At 42.9% G+C, this 15,348-nt stretch overlaps 1 protein-coding gene and 1 long non-coding RNA gene across 2 annotated transcripts in view; one reads left to right on the forward strand and one right to left on the reverse strand.

The window, feature by feature from the left end:
- Positions 1 to 15,348, reverse strand: part of LOC140739410 (uncharacterized) — a 972,090-nt gene that overhangs the window by 532,654 nt on the left and 424,088 nt on the right. The gene's annotated exons all lie outside the window — the stretch shown is intronic.
- afap1l1a (actin filament associated protein 1-like 1a) overlaps positions 14,908 to 15,348 on the forward strand; it is a 192,331-nt gene continuing 191,890 nt past the window's right edge. The window contains exon 1 of the mRNA XM_073067686.1: positions 14,908 to 15,064. Within this exon, the coding sequence (XP_072923787.1) occupies positions 15,049 to 15,064 (16 nt within the window). The 5' untranslated portion in view covers positions 14,908 to 15,048. The remainder of the gene's footprint in view (positions 15,065 to 15,348) is intronic.

Here is a 15,348-nt window from a genome sequence, read left to right on the forward strand (position 1 = left end):
CTTCTCTCTCTTTCCCTTCTGCACCACGGACCCACGGTCAGTGCCTGTAACTCGTTTGCCGTGGCATTCTCCCGGGAGGTCAATCTCCAGAAAAGTATCCAAAGCGGTGTATTTGTTTTTGAGGGGAATGGCCACAGGGGTGCTCTGCTCTAACTGCCTATTTCCATTTCTCCTGATCGTCACCCAGCTACTCGCCTCCTGCAACTTCAGGGTGACTACTTCCTTGTAACTTTGAACTCAATCATATTAAGGTCATCGGTTCCAAAGGGTCCCCCATTACTACCTCTCCAACACAATTTTCCAGCTGTCCAATATACACTCTCTCCTGTCTTTTACACTTTATATATCTAAAGAGACTGTTGTATTCTCATTAATATTATTGGCTAGCTTACCTTCATATTCAAATAAAAAACACAAAGGGTTTTGGCCCGAAACGTCGTTATTACCTCCTCCCATAGATGCCGTCTGGCCTGCTGAGTTCTGCCAGCATTTTGTGTTTTTTATTTATTTCCAGCATCTGCAGATTCACTCGTGTTACCTTCATATTCCATCTTTTCCTCCTTTAGAACTTTTTTTAGTTGCCTTCTGTTGGTTTTTCAAAAGCTGCTGAATCCTCTAACTTCTCACTAATTTTTGCTCTGTTATATGCCCTCTCTAGTTTTTATGTTGGCTTTGACTTCTCTTTCAGCCACAGTTGCATTGTTCTGCCTTTAGAATACTACTTCTTTGGGGTGTATCTTTCCTGCACCTTCCAAATTTCTCCCAGAGCCTCCAGCCATTGCTGCTCCACCATCATCCCTGCTAGTGTTCCCTTCCGATCAATTTTGGCCAGCACCTCTCTCACGTCTCTATAATTCCCTGGATTCTACTGTAATACTGATACATCTGATTTTAGCTTCTCCTTCTCAAAATGCAGGGTGAATTCTATCATATTATGATCACTGTCTTCTAAGGGTTCCTTTACCTTAAGCTCTCTAAACAATTCCAGTTCATTGGACAAGACCCAATCTAGAATTGCTGATCCTCTAGTGAGGTCAATGACAAGCTTCTCTGAAAAGCCATCTCAAACTCCCCCCTTGGGATCCAGTACCAACCTAATTTTCACAATCTATCTACATATTAAAATCCCCCATGATTATTTTAGCTTTTCCCTTTTGAGATGCATTTTCTATCTCCTGTTGTAATTTGTAGACCTCATCTTTGCTACTGTTCAGAGGTCTGCACACAATTCTAATCAGGGTCTTTTCACATTTGCAGTTTCTTAGCTCAATCCACATACTCATTCTATACTTTCCAATCCTATATCACCTGTTTCTAATGATTCAGTTTCATTTTTTACCAACAGAGCCACCCACCCCCTCTGCTTACCTGCCTGTCCCTTCAATACAATGTATATCCTTGGATGTTAAGTTCCCAGCTATAATCTTCTTTCAGCCACAGTTCAGTGACGGTCATAACATCATACATGCCGATCCATTATTGTGCTACAAGTTCTTCCGTATACAAGTTATTCTGTGTACTGCATACATTCAAATATAAAACTTACAGTCCTGTATTCATCACCCTTTTTGATTTTGTCCCATTTTTGCATTGCAACTCATCACATTGACTGAAATGTTGCCCTATTATCAGCCTCTCCTTGCCTGTAGTCTCACTACACACTGCCTCTTTTTGTCAACCAACTACCCCATCCTCAGCCCTATTATTCCCGTTCCCATACCCCTGCCAAGTTCATTTAAACCCTCCCAAACAACTATAGCAAATTTGCCCACAAGGATATTGGTCCCCCTTGGGTTCTGGTGTAATCTGTCCCTTTGGGTCGTACCTACCCCAAAAGATATCCCAATGATCCAGAGATCTGAACCCCTGCCTCCTACACCAGTTCCTCTGCCACACTTTTATCTAGCAAATCATCCTATTCCTACACAACATACATAAAATTCTGGAGGAACTCAGCAGGCCAGGCAACATCTGTGGAAAAGAATAAACAATCAACATTTTGAGTCCAGATGCTTTATCAGGACCCCTCTTAAACCATGATTCAGCCACCAGTCCTGATTAAGGGTCTTGGCCCGAAACAACTGCTTATCCTTTGGTACCAATATGTGCCAAGACTTCTGGCTGCTCACTTTTAGAATGAGGTAGTCATGGATTTATGGACTGTTCAGAAAACTGATGGTGGAGGGGAAGACACTGTCCTAAAATGTTGAGTGTGTGTCTTCAGACTTCTGTACCTCTTCCCTGATGGTAATAGTGAGAAGAGGGCATTTTCTGGGTTATAAGGGTCCTTAATGATGGATGCTGCCTTTTAGAGGCATCGCCATTTGAAGATGTATCAATGGAGGGGAAGTAGTGCCATGGTGGAGTTGACTGACTTTACAACACTCTGCAGTATTTTCTGATGCTGTGTATTTGTGCCTCCATACAAGATTGTGATGCAATCGGTTAGAATGCTCTCCACAATGCATCTGTAGAAATTTGCTGGAGTCTTTTGTGACATACCACTGGAGACTTGGAAAGAAGGAGGTACTGAAAGAAGGAAGGGGGTGGGGAGAGAGGGTAGGAAGGAAAGAGAGATGAAAGGAATGAGGGAAGGAAGGAGGAATGAGGAATGGAGGGAAGGAAGGTAGGAAGAAAGGAAGCTAACATCTAACTCAAGAGGCTGAGTAAGTTGCCTATGCTTGGGGAGTGAGAACAACTCTAAAAAAAGGCTTCAATGAGAAGTCATGGGTACAGTTTTATTTCGTTGTTCACCCAAGGTACAAGGACTGGATAGGGTGGATGCGGAGTGGATCCAGAACTAGAGGGCACAGCCTCAGAATTGATAGGCAACCTTTTAGAACAGAGGTAAGGAGGAATTTTTTTAGCCAGAGAGTAGTGAATCTGTGGAATGCTCTGCTACAGACTGCAGTGAGGCCAAGTCCGTGGGCATATTTAAGGTGGAAGTTGATCGTTTCCTGATCGGTCAGGGCATCAAACGATATGGCGAAAGACGGGTGCATGGGGTTGAGTGGGGATCCAGGATCAGCCATGATGAAATGGCAGAGCAGACTCGATGGCTAATTCTGCTTCTATGTCTTAAGGACTAAGCCTAAGGTGAGAACGAGGAGACATGAGCGGAGTAGGCAGTTGCTGCAGGGTTTGCCATTCCCCTCAGGAACAAGTATATCCCTTTGGATTCTGCTGGGTATCAGGGCATAGAGGCTGCAGCAAGTCACTGGCATGTGATGAGCTCTGAGGGAAGGATAAAGTCAGGCAGAGCAATAGTGATGGAATGCTCTGTACTTAGGAAGACATAGCCAATTCTGTGGCTATGAAAAGACACCAGAAAGATGTATAAGAACAACTGCAAAACATTCTCAAGGAGGTGTGTGAGCAACCAGAGGCCATGGTGCATATTGGCATAAATGACATAGGTGGAAAGGGGGAAGAGTTCCTGCACTGGGAGTATAGGGAGTCAGGAAGAGCAGAACTTCAAAGTTAGCAATCTCTTGATTACTCATGGTGCCACTTGCTAGTCAGGGCAGGAATAGAAGGATGGAACAAGTAGATGGCTGAGGGACTAGTGCAGGGGGCAATGTTTCAAGTACTTATATCAGTGGAACCTCTTCTGGGGGAGGAGTGACCTGTATGTACAAATGGGACTGGTTTTACCTTAACAGGAGGAGAACGAACATCCTGGCTAGGAGGTTCATTGGTGCTGCTCAGGAGATTTAGTCTGGCAGCAAATGGAAACCGGAGCACCAGGTCAGAATGTGGAAGGATTGAGAGGAAGGTAGATGTCATGACCAGTAGGAACAGGCAGGAGAATGGTAACTGACACAATGGGATGGATGGGTTGCAGTGTGTGGATTTTAACGCTAGGGATATTATACGTAAGCGTGATGACCTTAGAGCATGGATTAGTACATGTGGCCATAACAGACACTTGGTTGAGGGAGGGCAATAATGGATGCTTAGTGTTCCAGGGTTTTGATAATTTAGCAAAAACAGAGATGGATGTAAAAGCATGGGATGTAGAAGAAAGGAGGTGAGTTTAGTCAAGAAGGAAAAGGAAACATACGTAAGATTTAGGAAGCAAAAATCAAATAGAGCCCTTGAGGATTATAAGAAACCCAAAAATGAACAAAAGAAGGCAAATTAGGAAAGCCAGAAGGTCATGAAATGTTTTTGGCAAATAGGATTAAAGAGAACCTCAAGGTATTCTGTACATCAAGAACAGGAGGATAATGATAGAGTGGGTAGGACCACTAAAGGATAAAGGTGGGGGATCATGTGCTTGGAGGCAGAGGATGTGGTGAGGTCCTAAATGAGTACATTCCACCAGTATTAAGCAAGGAAAAGGACAAAGAGGATGGCAAGATCAGTGTGGAGCATACTAACTTGCTCTGGAATTTTGATAAAGAATAATTAACTTGGGGCACCACAATAGCATAGTGGCTAGCACGACACAATTACAGCTCGGGCCATCGGAGTTCATTTCCAGCGTCCTCTGTAAGAAAGTTTGTATGTTCTTCCCATGTCCACGTGGGTTTCTTCTGGGTGCTCTGGTTTCCTCCCACAGTCCAAACACGTACATGTTAGTAGGTTAATTGGTCATTGTAAATTGTCCTGTGATTAGGGTCGAGTTACATCAGTGGGTTGCTGGGCAGCACGGCTCAATGAGTTGGAAAGGCCTGTTCCATACTGTATCCCTAAATAAACAAGGAGTTATTGTTTGGTCTCTTAAAAAATACAAGGTGGATAAGTCCTCAGGGCCTGATAGCATATACACAAGTTATTGGGAGAGATCAGAGATGAGGTTGCTGTGACCATGGCCAATATCTTTGTGTCCTCTCCAGCCACAGGCAAGGTTCAGGAGGACCAGCGAGTAGCTAATGGTGTTCTATTATTCAAAAAGGAAAATAGAAACATAGAAAAACTACAGCACAATACAGGCCCTTCAGCCCACAAAGCTGTGCCGAACATGTCCTTACCTAAGAAATTACCCAGGGTTACCCATGGCCCTCTATTTTTCTGAGCTCCATGCATCTGTCCAGGAGTCTCTTAAAAGACCATATCGTATCAGCCTCCACCACCATCGCCGGCAGCCCATTCTACCACTCAGCACTCTCTGTGTAGAAAACTTACCCCTGACATCTCCTCTGTACCTACTTCCAAGCACCTTGAAACTGTGCCTTCTTATGCTAGCCATTCTAGGCCTGGGAAAAAGCTCTGACTATCCACATGATCAATGCCTCTCATCATCTTATACACCTCTATCAGGTCACCTCTCATCCTCCATCGCTCCAAGGCCGAGTTCACTCAACCTATTCTCATAAGGTGTTGGCCAGAAAGAATGACAATCTTCAAATCAGTGAATTCAAATGAATCAAGGACAGTGGAAGCAGTCTTTGTTCTTGCCGTGTGCTTGGGGGATGGAGGCTGCCATTTTATGAAGACACTCTATTCTCCATTTTGTGAGCTTGACATGCTGGACTTGATTAGTGTTTTAAAGAAGGCACAAAGACTCTTCAGGTAATCTGCTGGACTGGAGGTCATTTCCAAATAAGGAGTTATTTATGAGGTGTTCTTTGGTTGGCTATAACATGCAGGATTGTGAATGCCTGAGGCGACTCGAGCTCATTGCTGACTGAGAACGAAGAGCCATGAGTCAGCAACTGTCCCTTGATGGGAAGAGGACAATAGATGGATGCAGCTTTGGACCAGAGCCAATGACCAGGTGTTAAAGGCCAGACGCATGACCTGTGGCCAATGACATGGGAATGCGACATTTGAATTAATAAGAAATGGATATAAAAATGGATGCTTTGTGTGTGCTGGTGGAATTCACTTCGAAGAATAACCATCACAGATACAAGCGAGAAGAACCCTGCGTGAAGCACATGGAGAGTGAATTGGGACCACGAGGAACAAGGAACACCTGGCCAGCGTAAATTCCTCCGCCCGGGTAATACCTTTGCTATTCTTTGACTATCCAGGAGAGTCAGGGGTACTTAGCAGGTGTGCGCACAAGGTATTTAGTGTGTGAATTCACGTACTTGTTAGTTTGAACAATAAAGGTAATTGTCAGTAAATACAGATCTCTCTGTGCCTCACTCAGAATCGTTGGAAGAGGTAGAAGCGGTATCTCTCGCTCTCTCTTTTTTCCAACAAAGGCATACTCCCCAAAACAGGCAACATCCTTGTAAATCTCCTCTGCACCCTTTCTACGGGTTCCACATCCTTCCTATAGCGAAATGACCAGAACTGAGCACAATACTCCAAGTGGAGTCTGACCAGGGTCCTATATAGTAGCTGCAACATTACCTCTCGGCTCCTAAACTCAATCCCATGATTGATGAACGCCAATAGACCATATGCTTTCTTAACCACAGAGTCAACCCGCACAGCAGCTTTAAGTGTCCTATGGACTCGGACCCGAAGATCCCTCTAATCCTTCACATTGCCAAGAGTTTTACCATTAATACTATATTCTGCCATCATATTTGACATACCAAATTGAATCACCTCTCACTTATCTGGGATGGACTCCATCTGCCACTTCTCAGCCCAGTTTTGCTTCCTTCACAATGTCCCACTGTAACCTCTGACAGCCCTCCACACTATCCACCACACACCCAACCTTTGTGTCATCAGCAAATTTACCATCCCATCCCTCCACTTCCTCATCCAGGTCATTTATAGAAAATCACTAAGAGCAGGAATCCCAGAACAGATCCCTGAGACACACCACTGGTGACTGACCTCCATACAGAATGTGACCCATCTACAACCACTCTTTGCCTTGTGGGCAAGCCAGTTCTGAATCCACAAAGCAATGTCCCCTTGGATCCCATGCCTTCTTACTTTCTCAATAAGCCTTGCATGGGGTAAAGGGTAATCTGGTAACTATGGACTAATTAGTCTCACGTCGGTAATGGAGAAGTTACTGAAGAGGATTCCTAAGGAGGAGTAATGATCAATTAGAAACCCAAAGATTAATTGAGGATAGTCAGAATGGCTCTATGGAGGGCAAATCATGTCTTACTAACTTGATTGAGCTTTTCGGGAAGGTGATGAAGCTGATTAATGAAGGTAGACCTGTGGATGCTGACTGTATGGATTTTAATAAAATGGTTGACAAGGTCTCTCATGGGAGACTCATCCAAAAGATTAAGATGTATGGGATACATGGTGAATTAGTGAATTGGCTACTGGATTCAGAACTGGCTTGCTCATAGAAGTTAGGGTAGTATTTGTTTTTATTCTAGGTGGAGGTCTGTGACTAGTGGTGTTCTACAGGAATCTGACATAAGACATTTGCTGCTTGAGATATATATAAATGACCTGGATGAAAACACAGAGGAGTGGGTTAGTAGGGTTGGAGACAACATGAAGCAAGGTGGTGTTGTAAACAGTACAGAAGATTGGCAATGAATACAGCAAGATATTGATCTGTTGTGGATCTGGGTGGAGAAATAGCTGATGGAGTTTAACCCATCAGGGTGAATGATGGAGTAAAATGTGACGGGTTAAACTTTGGGAGATTGTATCTAAAGGGATAGTAAGATCTTTGTGAATGGCAGGAAGGATATTTGTCCCGTTCATGGCTTCCTGAAAATGGCTACACAGGTTGATAGGGTGGTAAAGAAGGCAATAGCATGCTTACTTTTATTACTCAAAACTGAGTTCAAGAGTTGGTAAGTTTTGTTTGTTATACCATTCTGGGGGATTGCATTCATTTTGGTTGCCCATCTTAGGAAGGATGTTGAGGCTTCGGAGAGGGTGCAGAAGAGGTTTACCAGGATGCTGCCTAGATTAGAAGATATGTTTGTTAAAGAGAGGTTGCACAAAGCTGGATTGTTTTATTTAAAGCGACAGAGGCTAAGGGGAGATCTGATAGCCATTTATAAGATTATGAGAGGCATAGACAGAGTAGATAGCTGGTATGTACATTTTTCCGTGTTGAAATGTCTAATACCAGTGGGCACGCATTTAAGGTAAGAATGGTTAAGTTCAAAGGAGGTGTGTGGGGCAAGTTTTGTTTGAAGTGGACTGTGATGATGATGTAGGTAAAGATGACAGAGGCAGTCAAGAAGCTCTTAAATAGGAAATGAAAGGATAATGCACATTCAAAGTTCAAAAGTTCAAACTAAATTTATTATCGAAGTATATATATGTCACCATATACAACCCTGAGGTTCATTTTCTTCCAGGCATACTCAATACATCTATAACAGAATAATAACCATAATAGAATCAATGAAAGACTGCACCAACTTGGGCATTCAACCAGTGTGCAAAAGACAACAAACTGTGCAAATACAAAAAGAAAGAAATAATATAATAAATAAGTAGGCAATAAATATTGAGAACATGAGATAAAGAGTCTTGAAAGTGAGTCCATAGGTCATGGAAACATTTCAGTGAGGTCAAAGGTCCTTCTTATCATTCTAGGGAAACATTTAATAGTCATATAACAACAGGTATTAATCCTGATGGGAAATGGGAGAGGGGAGAAGAGAGAATGTCTGGATTGCATGGGAACCTTGTGATCTATGTCTTGGAAGCTGTTGTCAGGCTGTCTTTAAGGAGGGTGAACCCTTCCCTGATGGAGTATCTGGTAAGGCTCTGAAAACTTGTGCCAAACAACTGGCGAGAGTATTCAAGGACATTTTCAACCTCTCACTGCTACAGCTGGAAGATCCCACCTGCTTCAAAAAGGCAACAATTATACCAGTGCCTAAGAAGAGTAGAGTGAGCTGGCTTAATGACTATCGCCCAGTAGCACTCACATCAGTGGTGATTGAAATGTTTTGAGAGGTTGGTCATGGCTAGAATGAACTCCTGCCACAGCAACGATGTGGACCTACTGTAGTTTGCCTATCGCCACAATAGGCCTATGGCAGACACAACCTCAATGGCTCTTCACACTGCTTAGATCACCTGGACAATACAAACACCTATGTCAGGATGCTGTCCATTGACTAAAGCTCAACATTTAACACCATCAGCCCCACTGTCCTGATTGATAAGCTATAGAACCTGGGCCTCTGTACCCTCATCTGCAATTGGATCCTCAGCTTCCTAGCCTGAACACCATAATCTGTTTGGATTGATGATAATATCTCCTCCTCACTGATGATCAACATTGGTACACCTCAGGGGGTTACTGCTTTACTCTCTTTCTACCCACAACTATGCGGCTACGCATAGCTGAAATGCCACCTATAAATTTGCTGATGATACAACCATTGTGGGCAGAATCTCAGATGGAGACGAGAGGGTGTACAGGAGGGAGATATACCAGCTAATTGAGTGGTGTCATAGCGCCAACCTTGCACTCAGTGTCAGTAAGATGAAAGAGATGATTGTGGACTTCAGGAAGGGTAAGATCAGGGAACATGAACTAATCCTCATAGAGGGATCAGGAGTGGAGAGAGTGAGCAATTCCAAGTTCCTGGTGGGTGTCAAGATCACTGAGGATCTAACCTGATCCCAACAAATCGACACAGCTATGAAGAAGGCAAGACAGCAGCTATATTTCATTAGGAGTTCAAGAAGATTTGGTTTGTTACCTGAAATAATCAAAAACTTCTATAAATGTACTGTGGAGAGCCTTCTGACAGGCTGCAACACTGTCTGGGATGGAGGTGGAGGGGGGGGGGGGCTACTGCACAGGATAGAAAGAGGCTACAGAAAGTTGTAAAATTAGTCAGCTCAATCTTGGGTACTAGCCTCCATAGAATCTAAGAAATCTTCAAGAAGCGGTGCCTCAGAAAGGCGGTGTCCATTATTAAGGACCCCCATCACCCTGGACATGCCCCCTCCTCATTGTTAATGTCAGGAAGGAGGTACAGAAGACAGAAGGCACATATTCAGCAATTCAGGAACGTTTCTTCCCGTCTGCCATCTGATTCCAAAATGGATATTGAACCCATGAACACTACCTCATTTTTGTTAAATATTATTTATGTTTTTCCACTATTTTTAATTTAATTATTTAATATACATCTAAATACTTGCTGTAATTGAGTTACTTATTTATTTTTTTCTATATTATCATGTATTGCATTGTACCGCTGCCATTAAGTCAACAAATTTCATGACCTATGCCGGTGATATTAAACCTGATTCTGATTCTCAATTGAAGTGAACAGACTCACTCTTTAATATATATTATTTCTGCTTCACACTATGTTTAATCTATTTAATATACATACATACTTACTGTACTGTAATTGATTTACTTTTTTTTCTCTTTCTGTATTATCATGTATTGCATTGAACTGCTGCTGCTAAATTAACAAATTTCATGACCCATGCCGGTGATAATAAACCCGAATCTGATTCTGATCCTTGATTATGTTGGCTCCAACAAGAAGTTGGAAAGGAGGCTCTTTTCTGTGCTGCTTTCTATGGGTTTGTCCATAAAAGCTGGTAAAATTGATGGAAGCATGCCAAATTTACTTTGCCCCCTGAGGAAATAGAGGCATCAGTGATCTTTCCTGGTGTCTAATAGATTGGACCAGGACGGGGTATTGGCAGTATGCACTCATGCACTCCCAGCTATGTGAAACTCTCACCATCAGCACTGTTGATGTAGACAAGGGCATCTACACCATCCCCCATTTCCAGAAACCAGCTCTTCTGTTTTGCTGACATTGGGGGAAAGGTTGTTGTTATGACACCAACTTAGTAAGCTCTACACTCAGCAGCCACTTTATTAGACACACTTGTGCACCTGCTCGTTAATGCAAATATCTAATCAGCCAATCAAGTGGCAGCAACTCAATACATAGAAGCATGCAGCCACAGTCAAAAGGTTCATTTGTTCAGAGTAAATATCAGGATGGGAGAAGAAATATGTCCTAAGTCACTTTGACTGGGAATGACTGTTAGTGCCAGACAGGGCAGTTTGAGTATCTCAGAATCTGCTGTTCTCCTGGGATTTTCACACAGAACAGTCTCCAGACTTTGCAGAAAATGGTGTGAAAAACAAAACACATCTGGTGAGTAGCTCTCTGAGCAAAAATGTCTCATTATTGAAAGAGGTCAGAGGAGAACGACCAGACTGGGTCAAGCTGACAGGAAGGGAACAGTAACTCAAATAACCATGTGTTTCAACAATGCTGTACGGAACAACATCTTTGAATGCACAACACATTGAACCCTGAAGTACATGGAGTACAGCAGCAGATCACGAGCTGACATTGTGGCCATTGAGTATAAGTTTAGAAACTGTGTTACGTATTGGTACCATTGACATACTGTAGATAAGAAAAGGAATGGGGTCCTGAAGAGAGAATACAGAGAAAGTATAGTAATCTCTGATTGCTGCCTCTGCCACGCATCATTGAGGGTAAGAATAAGATGATTTGGTTGATAAATATGTGGCTAAAGAATTGGTGCAGGAGGCAGGGTATCATATTTATAGATCATTGAAATTGCTTTGAGGGAAGGTATGACTTGTACAAAAAGGATGGTTTGCACCTTAATTCAAAGAGGACCAATATCCTTGTGGACGGGTTTTCTAGAGCTGTTGAAGAGGGTTTAAAATAGTTTGGCAAGGAGGTGGGAACCGGACTGATAGGACAGAGGATGGGGCAGTTGTATACGAGTAGATGTAGTGTGTAGTGAGACTGTGAGGAAGGAAAAGCAGTTGATAGGAAAAACTGAGTCAATAGAACAGGTGGAAGTGTATCTATTTTAATGCAAGAAGTATTAGGAACAAGGGAGATGAGTTTAGATCATGGGTCAGTACAGGGAACTACAACATGATGACCATTACGGAGAGTTGGCTGTCATAAGAGCAGGAATGGCTACTGCATTTTCTGGGGTTTAGATGTTTTGAAAGGGATGGGGAGGGAAGTAAAAGGAGTGGGGTAGCACCACTGCTAATCAGGGGTAGTATCACCGCTATAGAGAGAGATGAGGGCATGGTGGAATTCTCTACTGAGTCAATGTGGGTAGAACTGCAAGGGAGCAATACAGTACTGGGGCTATTGTATAGAGGCCTCCCAAATAGTAACAGGGACACCGAGCAACAGATTAACAGGGTTGTTGTCAACATGGTTGATGTCAGCTTTCCAAATATTTATTGGCACCTTCTTAGTGCAAAAGCTGGCATTATGGGAAAATATTTAATTGGAATAGGGGGAATTATAATGCTGTTAGGCAGGAACCTGGGAGCACGGAAGCACGGCAGTTAGCGCAATGCTTTACAGTACCAGCAGCTCAGGTTCAATTCCCACTGCTGCCAGTAATGAGTTTGTACATTCTCCCCGTGATCACGCGTGTTTCCTGCAGGTGCTCCAATTTCTTCCCACAGTCCAAAGGTGTGCCGTTTGGTTGGGGAATTGTTCAGTGTAAATTGTCCAGTCAGAGAACAAGAATTAAATCAGGGGAATCCTGGGCAGGGGGGCTCAAGAGGGCCAGAAAGACCTACTCTGTGCCGTATCTCAATAAATAAATAAATTGGGAACATGTGTATCAGGGAAGTGCACAATGGAAATGTGGAAGTTGTTTAGGGTGCAACTACACAGGGTTCTGGATATGTTTGTTCTATTGAGGGAGGGAGAGCATGACAGGGTGAAGGAATAATGGCTGACAAAAAAATGTAGAGCATCTTGACAAGAGCAAGAAGGAAGCTTACTTCAGAGCTAGCAAGCAAGGATCAGACAGGACTCCAGAGAGTTACAAGGTCACCAGGTAAGGAGCTGGAGGATGGACTTTGGAGAGCTAGAAGGGGATAAAGCATTCTACGTGTATATGAAGAACAGGAGGATGACTAGCATGAGAATAGGATGGACCAGGGATAGTAGAGGAAATGTGCTCGGAGTTGAGGGAGGTTAGGGAGGACTTTAATGGATACCTTGCTTCATTATTCAGAGAGAGTTTCCTTAACATTCATGAAGACAGTGTAAAACAGACTGATATGCTAGAAAATGCCAATATTAAGAGAGAAGTGCAGAAATTTGTAAAAAATATTAGAATAGATAAGGTCCCAGCACCAGATGGAATATACCCTAGGTTACTACAAGGAAGTAAAGTAAGAGCAAAGACTTATCTGTGCCTCTGTTGCTAATATCTGCATCCTCTCTGGCCACTAGATGATTGGAGGATGGAAAGTGTTGTTCCTTTGTTCAAGAAAGAGTGTAAGGACAACCCTGGGAATTATAGATAAGTGAATCTTACTTTAGTGGTGGGAAAATTATAGTAAATAATTCTTAAGGATTGGATTTACAAACATTTGGAGAAGCATGGTCTGAATAGGGATAGTCCACACGGCTTTGTGAGCAGCAGGTCATGTCTGCCCAGCCTGATTGAGTTTTTTGACAGCATGGAGGAAGAGGGGGATCCTGGGGTCCACATCCACTGATGGGTCAAAGCTTTTGCACAAGTTGATGGGGTGGATTAAGAAGATGCATGGCATGTTGGTCTTCATTAGTCAGGGAATTGAGTTCAAGAGCTGCAAGGTAATGTTGGAACTCTACAAAACCCTGGTTAGACCACACTTGGAATATTGTGCTTAGTTCTGGACAGGTGTAGACGCTCTAAAGAGGGTGCGGATTTGATTTACCAGGATGCTGCCCGGATTAGAGACCATGTCTTATAAGTATAGATTGGGCAAGCTAAGGCTTTTCTCTTTGGAGTGAAGTAGGATGAGAGGTGACTTGATAGAAGTGTTCAAGATGACAAGAGGTATAGTTTGAGTGGATAGTCACAGACTTATTCCCAGCATGAAAATAACTAATACCAGAGGGCTTAATTTTAAGGTAATTGGAGGAAAATCTGGGGGGGGTTGGGGGGGTGTCAGAGGTAAGTTCTTTACACAGATCGTGGTGAGCACGTGGAATGCCTTGCCAGGGATAGTGGTAGAGGCGGATACATTACAGGCATTTAAGAAACTTTTAAATAGGCACATTGGTGCTTGAAAAATGGAGAGATCAGTTAGATTGATCTTAGAGTAGGTTAAAAGATTGGTGCAGCACTGTGGGCCGAAGGGGTTGTACTGTGCTGTTGTGGATGGTCAATTCAGGATTAGTAAAAATGTGAACAGTGGTAAATAACTTTGAACAAACAGGCTTCATTTATTATCATTCCTGAAATTCTACCTAAACTTCAGGATGAATCTTATAAAATATATTTGATTTATGGATAAGACAAATAAAATGGGAGAAAAGTTTTTTTAAAAATTTATAACAGTAATTTGCAATAATTATATGACACATCCAATTCTTCAGGGAGAAAAATCGGCTTCAATCAAACATCTTCATTGTGGCTCCTGTTGGGAATCAACCAGCCTGCTTCAGAAAGGATGAGGGAGTGAGCAAGGAAGCACTGGGCTGTGGTCATCTGGGGAGGTGACTGTCTACACCCAGTGTGTGGAAATATGGAAAACCACTGAAATATCAGCAGTCTGTGTACTGATCCCTAATGATAGGGTGAACTAACTCATCAAAACGTTTGCACACAGACTACATCACCCAATGTTTATGCAGTTCTCTGACGGCCACTGGAGTGTGCTCATATCCCTTTACAAGCTCCCACTTTTAATTGCTTAATCTGCATTCTCCTCTCCGGATCAGGCGTCCTGAACAAAGACAATGTGTGAAGCAGTGGGTAGGCCAACACTCAATACAAGCTGTAAATATATTTAGATAGGGATATAGTAATTACCATTGTAGTTGGATTGAAATAGAAAACATGCACTTTGATACACTTTCCTATTTTAACAGAAAATCCAGAATTAACTAAATACAAGTAACTGGGAGTGGGACATACCTCCCAACTGAATACAAAATAAAACCCGAATATTTCAAATCTTAATCTTGAGTAGTAGCTGTCCTTGTATCTATTTGATTTGGTAGAGGGCGCTAGGACCCTGGGCGGGTGTTTCTCTCTAACCGTGGCACTTGGGAGACCAAAGAAACTAGCGGGATGCTCACTGTCCTGGAGTCCGAGCAGGCGGGTGTCCCCGATAGGACAGAGCCTCCGTTGCTCTTGGCCGTGTCCTGGTAACTGCCGTCTTCATGTTCTTTCATTTGTGACCCTTAACTGACCATGGAGAAAAACAGTGGTAAGTTTAACTTTCAAGTACTCTTGTGTTTTGAAGCAGATGGAGCCAGACTGAACATTTAATTCAAAGCGCACATGTGCAGCAGTTTTTAAGTAATCACTATGCTACAGTTGACTGGTCTTGAAATCAGCCGACTTCGTGAAATGGAGGGCACCCTGTTGTTAAATTCTCCAGATACTATAATGTGTGCACCTAGACATTTTGCGTGCAATTTACCTTAAAGCGGACCGGATGGTTGTTTTCCCTTAAATTTCAATTCCCATTCCTGTTACACTGCATCTACG

Source organism: Hemitrygon akajei, chromosome 15 (assembly GCF_048418815.1).
Source record: "Hemitrygon akajei chromosome 15, sHemAka1.3, whole genome shotgun sequence".
NCBI classification, from domain to species: Eukaryota; Metazoa; Chordata; class Chondrichthyes; order Myliobatiformes; family Dasyatidae; genus Hemitrygon; species Hemitrygon akajei.